The 12,602-nt window shown below is 38.7% G+C and overlaps 1 protein-coding gene across 1 annotated transcript in view; it reads right to left on the bottom strand.

The window, feature by feature from the left end:
• Positions 1-12,168, bottom strand: part of LOC103180371 (inactive dipeptidyl peptidase 10) — a 329,145-nt gene extending 316,977 nt beyond the window's left edge. The window contains 1 exon segment of the mRNA XM_007896177.2: positions 11,926-12,168. Coding sequence (XP_007894368.2) covers positions 11,926-11,985 — 60 coding nt within the window. The 5' untranslated portion in view covers positions 11,986-12,168.
• Between the last annotated feature and the right edge of the window lie 434 nt (positions 12,169-12,602).

The following is a 12,602-nucleotide window of genomic DNA, read 5'->3' as shown; positions in this document are numbered from 1 at the left end:
CCCCCATCACCCCAGACCTTGCCAGACTGCACTGGCTGCCTATCCCAGAGAGGATCAATTTCAAGATCCTCATCCTTGTATTCAAGTCTCTGCACTCCCCTACCTCTCTGACCTCCTCTCTTCAAAACAGTACCCGTTGCCTTCGTTCCTCCAGATCTGGGCCTCCTCCTTGTCCCCCTAGTCCTCTGCTCCACTCTCAGCGGCCGTGCCTTCAGCCACTATGCCCCGAGGCTCTGGAACTCCCTTCCTCACTCCCTTCGCCTTGCCCCTTCTCTTCCTACTTTCAGGTCTCTGCTGAAGACCTTTCTTTTCGACCATGCCTTTGTTCACCTTCCTTCCCCTCCCCTTGGTTCGGCCCCGGGATCCGTTACTGTGAAGCGCTCTGAGACGCTGTCCAGTGTGAAAGGCGCTATATAAATCCAAGTTGTTGTTGTGAAGTGTTTTACAGGATTTACTGGAATATGCCTGCATATTTTGTAGGCAAACACGGCAGTTAATTTGTCCTCAGTAATCCCCGTTTAATGGCTCTGAAAGTAATCCCCAACAGTCCTTAGTAATGGACCATTTAAGAGACCATCTTTTATTCTTACGAAAGAGCTGGTGATGAAGCTGACTCTTTAATAATATCCGATAAAACAACATAAGATAATCTAACATCCAATATTTGATGTGCTGCTAACCAGTACTAGAAGGGTGACACTACAAATCAATCTTCCTACTCCATTGTTAGAAGGGTCATCACTTTGCTTCTAGCAGGATAAATGTGGAGTTAAGGCACTCTCAAAACCCCCGGAGAACGCCATCTACAGACAGGGTATAGGCTGCTCACATGGATTGAGTATTATCAAAGCAATCTATGTAATTGTAATTATCTTCATTACTACTGTATTTTAGAAATATTTTTTATTCTTTTAAAATAAACTTCTGTACTAGAATAAGCACACAATAATTTAAAATGTGGAATATGGTATAGGATTTATTTCACAAATGAAGAAAATTTCAAGTCGACCCTCTGAGTAGAAAACATTCTGTATTTTGCTGCTTTTCCATTGAAAATCCTAATATAGTCATTCTAATGGAAGGTGCTTTCTGGACGTCAACTTCAGTTTACCAACATAGAATAACCTATGATGACATCAATTTGCAGGATACAACTTGTATGATAGGTTAGCAGTATAGCATTTAGTGTTTGTTTTAATTATTATTTTCCATTTCATTTCTCAGTCTCTTTAGCCTATTTTAAGGCATTTCTTTAATTTATTTTCTATCCTTTATTCTCCATTAGTTATTTTTCTGTGCGTTTTCTTTCTTGGTTACTTATTCATTTTCTTTGCATTTCTCTCTTTATTCAATTGCTCAATTATGCTTTAAACGCATCAGGCTAGAAATGAGTGGTTCTGGCGGGTGAAGGATAATGGTATCAGAAGATTGGCCCACAGGATGCTTTGACAATGGTGCAGTCCCAGACCAGCTGGTACTTAATGAGAGGTCTGATTATGTGTCAAAGCTGTCTATCTGAAGGCTTGAAAGTTCCCTGAATGCCATATGCTTCATTTTCATTCTGTCCAGTATCACTTTCAATCTGAAATGGTAAAATGAGCTATAATGCTACTGGTCACCTTACAGGATTACCTATCTGTGACAGAGGACGACAAAAATTAGAAGTGATTGTTCCCATTGAATTGTATATTTTTTACCCTTAAAACAAATTTGGTTTCTGATTCAATGTTAATGCCCTTTGGAATAAAAGTTATCATGCTGTAATGATATTTTCACAACAACATCTTTCATTCAATTTAAATCTAGAAAACCTGCCCAGTCTCATGAATTTGTCATTGATATTGTCAAATACTATAATGATTATGAGTCTCTCAATATCTGCTATGCTTTAGGTAAATGTCCAGACTTCTGAGTTGATAAATGCAACAGTATATTTTAAGTGCTGTCTTTGTTATAAACGTAATTGTACATATATCCAAAAATTCAAAACATACAATTAATGTCAGCTGCTTGATTTAACAGCAATGCCTAGCTACAGAAAGCTGATACGAATTATATTATATTTGTACAGATATTTCAATCAACTATTTAGATCCCAGTTGTCTTCCGAGACTTAATTACTTCAATTCCCAATTCACTTTTCTTTTGTGTCTCTATAGTTCATCAGATTAAGACTACATGTGTCAAACTTGATATAAGATAACAAATGCCTTCTATTGAGTTTTGGGTTATATTACAGTTTGCTTTGTGCTTTAAACAATGCAACACATTCCTGACCTTCGTAAACTGTTCAAAACTAAATGAATGTCATTCTTACTGGAGCTTCTGTCAAACAATGCATTGTAAATTGATTCAGGTTTTAAACATAGTTTAGTGTAACAAGTATTTAGCACGTTTAAGAAAGAAAAAATTCTAATGATGCCTCATGACCAGAACCAATAGAAAATTGTGGAAATATTTGCCGAAGATTGGGAGGAAATTTGACAGATTTTGCAGAAAATTGCAGGGAGTTGTTTGGCGCTATTGAAAGGTACATTTTACTGCCAACCTACATTTTTTTACTTTATTGATAAAAAGTGAAAAAATGTAGGTTGGCAGTAAAATGTATCTCTCAACAGCACCAATCAAATACGTAGTGGGGTGGGCATCATGGGGATGAGCGTTGCGGTGGTTGGGCTTAGCGGGGGCGTAGCAGAGGGGCGTAGTGGTTTTGTGAGTATCGGGGGGGCGTAGCGGGGGTTGTACTGGAGCGGTTGTAGAGGAGGTGTATATGGTGGGTGGGGTTGGAGCAGTGGGGGGAGTGTAGCGGGCGGGTGTGGCGGGGGTGCGTGTGCGTAGCGGGGGTGAGTGTGCGTAGCAGGGGGCATGTTGGTAGCAGGGGCGTGGGTGTAATGGGTGGTGGGGTGTAATGGGGGTTGTGTAGCGGAGGGCGTATATGTAGCAGGCGGTGTGTGTAGTGGGGACATGTGTAGCGGAGTTTGTGTATGTGTAATGGGAGTATGTGTGCAGTGAGGGTCTTGTGTAGTGAGGGGTTTGTAGGGGAGAGGGAGTGTATATGTAGCGGAGGGGGTCTGTGAAGCGGAGGGGGAGTATATGTGTGTGTAAAGGAGGGGGAGGGTGTTTATAGTGGAGGGTGTGTGTGTGTAGCGGAAGGGGAGGGTATTTGTAGTGGAGAGTGTGTGTGTAGCGGAGTGGGAGGGTGTTTGTAGAGGTGGGTGTGTGGAGGGAATGTTTGCAGTGGATTGCACGAAAAAATTGCAGCCGCATTTTTTCCATTGGCCCAGCTCATGACTCGGTTTCAGTAGAGTGGTGCCACAGTGTATCCTGCCATCAATACTGGTCTCAGGCATGTAATAAAAGTGAAATGTTAAATTTGTTACAGGAGAGGTGAATTTTTAAAGGATAAGTGACCTTTTTTTAACCATTTCCCAGTCTGCAGGTGGCTTCTTAATTTTACTATCCGCGCCATGACCGGCATTGCCTACCACCACCTCCGCAACATTGCCAGTGGAGTCCTGTAGCTCAGTGGTTAGAGCACTCGCTTTGCAAGCGAGAGGCCTGAGTTCAATTCCAGTCAGGGCGAAACCTTGGGCAAGTTTCCTTACTCCACACGCCTAATAATAATCCCTCCAAAACCAAAACCAATAATAAAAATTGGTCATTTTTAATCTACGACTGTTTGTGGGACATTGCTGTGCGCAATTGGCTGCTGCGTTCGCCCACAAATATAGTCAATTCACTTTACAGTGTGTTCTGTGAAGCGCTTTGTGACGTCCTCCCGACGTGAAAAGCGCTATACCAAATGCAAGGATTATTATTATTATTATTATTGCCAGACTCCGCCACTGCCTCACCCCTCAGGCTGCCGAAACCCTCACCCACGCATTTGTCACATCAAGGCTCGAATATGGAAACTCCCTCTTCATCGGCCTTCCCAACTCTTCCCTTCACAAGCTGCAGATCATCCAAAATTCTGCAACTCGTGTTATGCATGCAACTCATGCACCAGGCTCCATGACCCCATCACTCTCACCCTCGCCCGACTCCACTGGCTCCCCATCCCCTAGAGGATTGAGTTCACGATCCTCATCCTCACCTTTAAGGCCATCCATGGCTTTGCCCCCTCCTACCTCTCTGACCTGCTGACTCCATACCAACCTGCCCGCTCCCTCCGCTCATCAGGCTCTGGCCTGTTCTATGTTTCCCGCCCGACCCGCTCTCCCATCGGTGGCCGGGCTTTCAGCCTCTCTGCCCCTACACCCTGGAACTCCATCCCACAGTCCCTTCACCTCGCTTCTTCCCTTGCCTTCTTCAAGGCCGGTCTCAAGACCATTCTCTTCGATCATGTCTTCGGTCGCCCTTCCACCTCTCTGTCTTCCCTCACCCCTACACCACCCTTCCCCATGCTCAGGCCCCGACACCTGACTGTTCAGCGCTTTGGGACGTCTTCCCGACGTGAAAGGTGCTCTATAAATGTCATTTTGTTATTGTTGTTGTACTCGAACACGGGTGCAAGAAATGTACGACAAGCAGTAAGGCAATATTTTACCATTATTTTTAATGAAAGAGAAAATAAAGAATGAAAATTAAACATTTTGACTCATCTTCTAAAATTAGTAAGTTAACGCAAGAGAAATTTGGATGAAGATAAATAACCCTTTGACTCATTGAACCTCATCGCAGCAGAATACCAAACTTACCATCTTCTCATTCCTGTATCAATGGTTTCTTAAATGAATGCACTGTTCTGGCTGGTTCTACCCTACCTAATATGTCATTTCAGTTTTTGATTATCTTCTGTGTAAAGAAATACATGCTAGTCCTAAAATTCTCCTAATATACGATGACTGTGGGTTGGGTAAACCACTTGCATTCTTTTTGATGATAATAAATCTAGAAAAATTGTCCAATAGAGACAAGGAACACTCATTTACATTTTGAGTGTCTTTTTGGAACATGACAGTACAGTATTCCAGTTACAAACCCTTAAGGATGCTGACTTGTTAAGATACAGTTCCATAGGGACCATTGATTGGTCTTTCCTGTATCTATTGCAATTAACTGAAATTTTCACAAATAATTTTGGCTCTGTTTGCACAGCAGTGATTATTTTAAATTTCTGAACAAACATTTAATATAACAGATCTTTGCATTTGCTTCATTGCAAAACATTTAGGATAATTTTATTTTACCCCAGCCACGGTTCTGAATATAAACAGCCTACAAATAAAGCAGCACATTTTAAATACCCATCAGGAGAACCATATTCCCATGGTGTGCCATCACAGAGGTGCTGGAGAAAGTAGAAAAAATCTTTGCTGGCAAGAAAAGTGCTGCCAACACAACACTTTCATGAAGTGCTGACAATACTAGAGATGTGGAAGCAATAGCCCTAGTGCATAAATCCATTCGAGTCTGCACCACAATAATTTTCATACAATTCAGTACTAAACTGAGTTTTTCTCTCATAGGCCACAATGTTGACAAAGTGCGCAGGATACTCCTCTGAGGTAGTGGTCAAGAAGAGTAATAATAATCCTTGCATTTGATATAGTGGCTTATCACATCTTCAAGACGTCTCAAAACCTTATCACCTCTTCAAGAAATCTCAGAATATACTGTAAAGTGAAGTGACTGTGTATTTTGTGGGCAAAATGAGGCAGCCAATTGCGCACAGCAGTGTCCCACAAACAGTCATGGATTCAGTGACTAAATTATTATTATTAAGGGATTATTACACCCGGAAAAGCGATCCGCCAATTGACTTACAGCTGGGTTCCTACTTACTGTTAGGTAAACAGAGGTATGTGGATTAAGGAAACTTGTCCCAATGTTTCACTCTGCTGGGAATCAAACCCAGGTCCCCTCGTTTGTGAGGCGAGTGCTCTAACTACTAAGCTACAGGACTTCACAAAATGGGTTGTTAACGCTGCATCTGGCAACACCTGACATGAAAGGGCTTATTAATAATCCTTGCATTTGCATTTGATCAAGCACCTTATCACATTATCGAGGCATCTCAAAGTGCTTCATAGGATTTATTGTAAAGTATTTTGTGGGCTTGCATTAGCACCGGGTCCATGGAGGAAAGATGTTTCATTCCCCACAATTGATATCCTTCACTTTGATGAGCAGCAATTAAAATAGATTTAGAGAGAAAACTTAGACAGAGCGAACTAATATATGCTGTGAAGAATTAAAAGTAACACCCTAAATAAAAAGTAACACCCTAAATGAAAAACACCATGATATGCTGTGACACACAATTTCTGCCCACGTTACTGATATAATTTAGGAACAAGTCATAGACATTCAATATTACAATACAATACAAAATTACATTTGTATAGTGTCCTTCACCTCGAGAGGACGTCCCAAGGTGCTGGGAATATTGTTTAATTCAACATTTTCTGACTTAAACTAAAAATAAAATGAATTTTAGCATCAAGGCTTTTGTGATTATAACCAATCCAAGTAAAACAGAATCTTGGCCTTGGTATAGGATTTTCCTCATTTTGTGGATAATAATTTTTCTTAAGAGTTTTACCCATTAATTTTGTGTTCATTAAAGTGGCGGATAAAATTAAATAGTTTGTCCACCTATTTTGTGTTGTATCATTTCCCTTCCAGATGCAAGAAAATTTCCATGTGTAGGTGGCATACGTATATGTAACTCTCAGTCTGGTTTGGATATTCTTAAGCATAATGACATTTTTTTTCATGTCTAGCTGACCAAAATAAATTCTATCTAATATGTAAATACACTAAATCTAATCAGATCTTACTTACAGTAGGTCTAAATCTCCTTCAGAACTATGAATACATGAACATCAATCACCAAAATTATCTGTTCGAGAAAGCTTTTGGGACAATAAAACTGTGTTCAAAGTGAATCCATTCGAATACCCAAGACCAGTAGACCACCAGGAAGTCCGGAAGAATAGCTCCGGTGGTCATGGTAGACAACTTGTTAACAAACAATTGTATTCATGTGTAACAATCCCTTCCGACAGATTGAAGCTGTTATAATGGGTTATCTCCAAATTAAGCCCCAAGATATCTCAAGTGGTTGAAGATAACAGATTCCGGTGCATCTCTGCCTCAATCCAGAAATGTCACAAGTCCTTTGTGATTTCACATTCACTGCAGAAAATAGACCTCTGATGGAAAAATGTAGCAGAGCTGAGTAAGATATTTGCAAGTCCCAAATGGACATGCAACATAAAAAGTCCCTTATGTAGTTTGTGGTTTTATATAATGTAATACTATATCATGAGATTTCTTACTTTAACTTTGTTTTGGACAGTCTCTTAATATCTTTAATTTCCTTTCTTAGTTATTTTATTCTTAGTTCCATTTTTCTCTTTTAAATTTTTTTAATAAATTCACTTAATGTTATAGCCTTATTAAGTGAACTGCATACAAAAACAAGAAGTTTAAATATATGAATAATGATAAGAAATCAAACATCTACATGATGTGAATAACAACAATGGTAATATTACAATATTTCAGAGTAATCAAATAACTAAACCAAGGATTGCTTGGCTGTCAGACTCTCACAAAGATGTTAAATGGCAGTTTTCTTAACATTCAGACTGAAACATAATATAGGCAGCATGACAGAGGTAATCATAAAAAGGTACTGATTAGTTAATTACTTTGTTATACTAATTGTAGTAAATGAGAACCAGCGTAAGTAGAACAGTATAAACCTTTGAATTTTTGACCTTGACAAAATCTATTGAAATCAGGCTTAAATCTCTGGTGCCTTGTGGCATGTGCTAGTACATTAGAAATATAAATGTTCAGCAAGTGTATTGACAGGCAGACCTCCAGCACTCATTTTTTTCCCCCATTTATTTTTTCCAGGGAAACAAGGACGACGACGACGAAAAATGAAAGATAGAAAAATATTCCACTAAACAAAGCATTGAATGGGATGGCATCAAGCTACAGACCTTTAATATTACCATGACTCATATAGTATTAATTAATATGCAGATGCTGATAGCTGCGTTATCTTGCAAACTATATTTTCACCTATTCTATGTCATCTGAAAAAATAGTATTTGATCCAGCTGTCAAGTAATGAATAATAATTTGAAATGGGTCTGAGGTGAATAATTCAGAAGCTGAACTTGTCACAGTAAATCCAAGTTGTAATCGTGCAGGACCACATTCAAGCTGCTTTGTCCCATCATTATTATTTGTTGATTTTCTTTCGTTGTTGAGGCTACTCCTTTGTAAAAAAAATATTTATTCTAACATATTCATGCTGGAACTCCCATTGGTGAACAATATGAGTATAAGAGGTTAATAAAAATGCATCTGGCCTAGGGCAGGATGATTTTCACATCCAGTCTCATGTGCTCATTGGTTTTAGTTGTAGAAGCACAAACAGACTGGAGATATCACTTGGCCATTTCACCTTTTATAAAACGCAGTTCTGCTGATTTTTCATAAGCAATACCTTAATTTCATACGTATGAGATCATATATGTAATCTAGGTTTAAAAAAAGGATAACATTTACTGCAGTTATTAGTATTTTAAAACCTTGTAATTGTAAACAGGATATATTTTCTTCCCTTGGTAATTAAGCACTTTGTAAAATGCTATTGTTAACTATTGTTCTGTTTTTAAAAAAGTATTGTTTTTACTCTTCACTGCATATAAACAACAACAACAAGATTACATTTGTATAACGCCTTTCATGTCGGGAGGATGTCCCAAACAAACAAAGTAGTAAGTACAATACAGCACCATGACTGCCAGAGTGGGATGAGGCAAGTGACATTAATGACTTGAGTCAGAAACTGCTGGATACGACTAGATGCTGGATACTTGAATTGGTAATGATTGTTGCAGAAATACTATTCTTAAATACCGATGGCATGTACTGTTATACAATATTATTTTTTAAATGACCACTGTGGGGCAGCGTGCTGTTAAACAACTTTAAAATAAATCATTTTACAGGATGTGTACTGGAAGAACTTGAGCTGCGAATATGAATATTTAAAAACGGGTCCATTATTACTACTTGTTTTAAAACGTGAATACTATATCACGTAAACCATTTAATTACTTTAAAGAGAATTCATCATTTTACCTCTTGATCTCCTGGATTTTATAAACGTACAATACAGTTTCACCATTGGAATATGATTTTCTGCAGTTATGATCTGAACAAGACCCAATTCAATCCAGTAATTTACAATTCTGAACTATTTTACAGCTCGGGCTGCAGTGCAGACATCCACAACAGGACTGGTAAGGAAATGACGCAGAATTATGAGAAATGTAGTGGAAGGCAACCACAGTTAATTCATTAAAGGTGCCACTCCATACTTTTAATACAATAATATTTAGTTCACATGAAGTACAACTGATAGAAATGCAGTAAGTGACACAATGGATTTAAAGGAACAGCCACAGTACAAAAAACACTAGTTTAATACTTGCTGGACCACATTGAACTTCGTACAACTCAATCTTACGTTCTTCAGATAATATTGTATCTATAAGAGCATTGTTCAATGCACCTTCTAAAGGAAAGAAGGACTGGAGCTGCTATGAATGTCTCCCATTTGCGTCCAGTTGCTATAGCACAGGTGAAGCACACTACCTAGCTAAATCCAAGTTAACGCCCGTGCGAGAATTGCTTTGAAGTGAAATTGACAAGAAGAGTACTTATCAATAAAAGGCTTCTGCATCATTACTGGAACATTACATTAGACAAAATTACAACCAAATTACTTCCAACGTCTACAGCATTTTGGATTGATTTCATGCTGATTGTAGTGCTTTTGGAAAACAGCGTGGTAAACCAGTACCATTTAGCAACTTTTGTGCTGTTATCCTGGATTAACCCTAGCAGTAAGCATAAACCCTAAATAAGTAGTGCAATGTTTTGGATGTCCAGTTAATGTGTTAAATGTAAAATGTTGTGCATACCAAAGCTGAATGAAGTAGGACAAAATAAATAATTTTACAAAAGCATCATTTATTATTAATGTAGAAAATGTTTTTCAACTTTGAAACTGGTTTTCACTCTTGCTTTTTGTGAGCATATTTTATGATAAACGACAAATTCTGAATTTCTGAAACAGTACATTTCCATTACTGCTTAATATTTTTTGTAAAATAACACACTATAATTGAAAAAAAGTTTTTAGAAATAGTAGATGCTAAATCATTTAATCAGCAGTCTTTTGAAAGTTCATCTGGCTCAGGAATAATAATTCAACTACACCTTAAGGAATTTGATAAAATTATGAGAATAAGCCAGTGAAGCTCAGCATCATTCAACTCTTAAAGCCTGCTAATTCACAGACTTTGTTAAACACTACTACAGCATTCCCCATTGTATTTGTGTACATGTAGGTGCATAACATACCATCTAAAATTATCAGAAGCAAAACTGGTCTGTCAATTGGAATTTGCTATTTCCATTGTAGGACAGATGATCAAGAGAACACAATAAAAATCTATGTGATTATTCCCCATGATCGACATGTTGGATTTCCTTTCTAATTATTAAGTGTACAACAAAATTTGACTGCTGCTTCTTCTCTGAGTATACCCGGAACAAGAATGTGCTTCCACTAATCTGATTAACCCTTTCCTCTGTATAACTCAGTGGAGTATAGCATTGAGCTTTGAGGAAAATGAACTCAGATCAGCATTAACTTGCATTTCTGTTTGCATTAGCAGCTCAGCTTTTGTTTAAACAAAACAGCATTCTGCAAATGAAATAGATTCAATTCAACAAAGAATTCATAAAATGAATAAAAATAATAAATCAGAGTGATTAATATCAGAGATAACTTCATGATAACCAGGACCTAAGAATGCCATGAACATCTATCAGACCCGACTGCTTAATGAAAGGTTCTCTTTTATTTCTATGTATTTATTTTAATTTTGGAATATATAACAATGTTTTTATGCAATTGAATTTACATTTCTGCTACTAACACTTCTAATCGATTTGTAATCAAAAAACAATTCAGTAATTATTTTGGCTCAACTAATCTGTGTTTATGACTGGACAGAATTCAAACAGTAAAACTGTGACCTCATATAAAATCAGAATCTGATCTTTTTCGGCAATGAATGATTTATATGAAACAAAGAGTTTTCCTACATCTTCAACCTTTAGAAATCATGTAGCTTTAGTAAAGCATCCTTTAATCTCAACCAATCCACTTCTAGATTGTGCTAAATCCCATGATAAACTAAACGAGAAGAAGTGAATTACAACATAAGCTACACTGCATACAAAGCATCTCCACAGCAGTGATATTCTGTCCGTCTCAGTTGCACTAATTGCACATTGACCAGACGGCTGACAATATATATTTACAACCTCTAATTATTTTAACAATATCCATTGAGTCAGTGAATTATTCCATTTAAATAATTTCATATAGTTTTGCAAATGCATCCTGCAGTCCAGCCCAGGGTAACCTTGACAAGCAAACAGAGGGAAAAAAAGGGTTCTTAAACTGTAGTTCTATCTGCTACAGCTTATGCCTTTACTGCTGGTTGTTTCCAGCAGTCTGAGAATCACAGCCCACCAGCTTCACCTCCCAAAGCCACTTAGGAATATACAAAGAGAATATACCAAAGCTTGGAATGATCAGAAGTGACTTGACGTTGCAACAAAAACTGTTAGGAAACTTCAATGTACATTTATTTACCGGGACTGAAAGTAACCTGGGATATGAAATCCATAACATTGACTGCAAATCAACTATTTAGAGTGCTGATATTTCAGAGGAAAAAAAATGCAAAGCTGCAAGAAAGGCAACATAGTGTGCACCAGTGTGCAGACGGGTATAGATCAGTACGTTTAGAATTATTTTGCTGTAATCATTAACAAAAACATAGAAAATAATATCTCTTATGAGACCAGTACCTGGTCTTGTTGTTGCTGGTGTCCCCTCCCCATGTTAGGCTGCTCCTTCGTGGCTGTCATTGACGGTTTGGGGTACACTTTCTCAGCTGCAGTTCAGTATTAGGCTTCTAACTCGGCAGCTGAATCATGACAGGTTTCCTTCTTGGATGCCCTGTAAACTATGCCACTAAAACAACAGGAAGGCGAGAGCAGCACTGGAGTTGGCAGTGCGCGGTCTGCCGCTCTGCCACAAGTCCACACCGAATCAGCGCGAGGGCTGGAATGGAGGAGCGAACACGAAGAGAAGGATTAAAACTATTGAGGTGCAAAGCAGTGGGAGCGCCAGACTGCCACCACACCCGTGTGCTCTGTCATTCACACTCACTCACTCACTCACTCACTCACTCACATTCCCGAGGAACAGCAAAGCAAAGCCGAGAGCAGAGCCTCAGAGCTGAACCGCAAACATTTACAATCTTTCCTGTTGTGTCAGGGAATGAGTCTCTGACAGAAACGCTCTCCCGCTCCTCTCTCTGCGCCGCTCTCACTGCCACTGATTAGCACATCTGGAGAGAAATCAAATGTCAAACTCAGTTTCCCCCCTCAGCTGGAAGATACCACTTGTCTCTGCCAAGCGAGGGGGGGATATCCAGTGCGCACCGATGCTCAAACAGCATTGACTGAGTGACCAGGAGGTC

This window comes from Callorhinchus milii, unplaced genomic scaffold (genome assembly GCF_018977255.1).
Source record: "Callorhinchus milii isolate IMCB2004 unplaced genomic scaffold, IMCB_Cmil_1.0 Scaffold6, whole genome shotgun sequence".
NCBI lineage: Eukaryota > Metazoa > Chordata > Chondrichthyes > Chimaeriformes > Callorhinchidae > Callorhinchus > Callorhinchus milii.
This window is presented reverse-complemented; position numbering and strand designations above follow the sequence as displayed.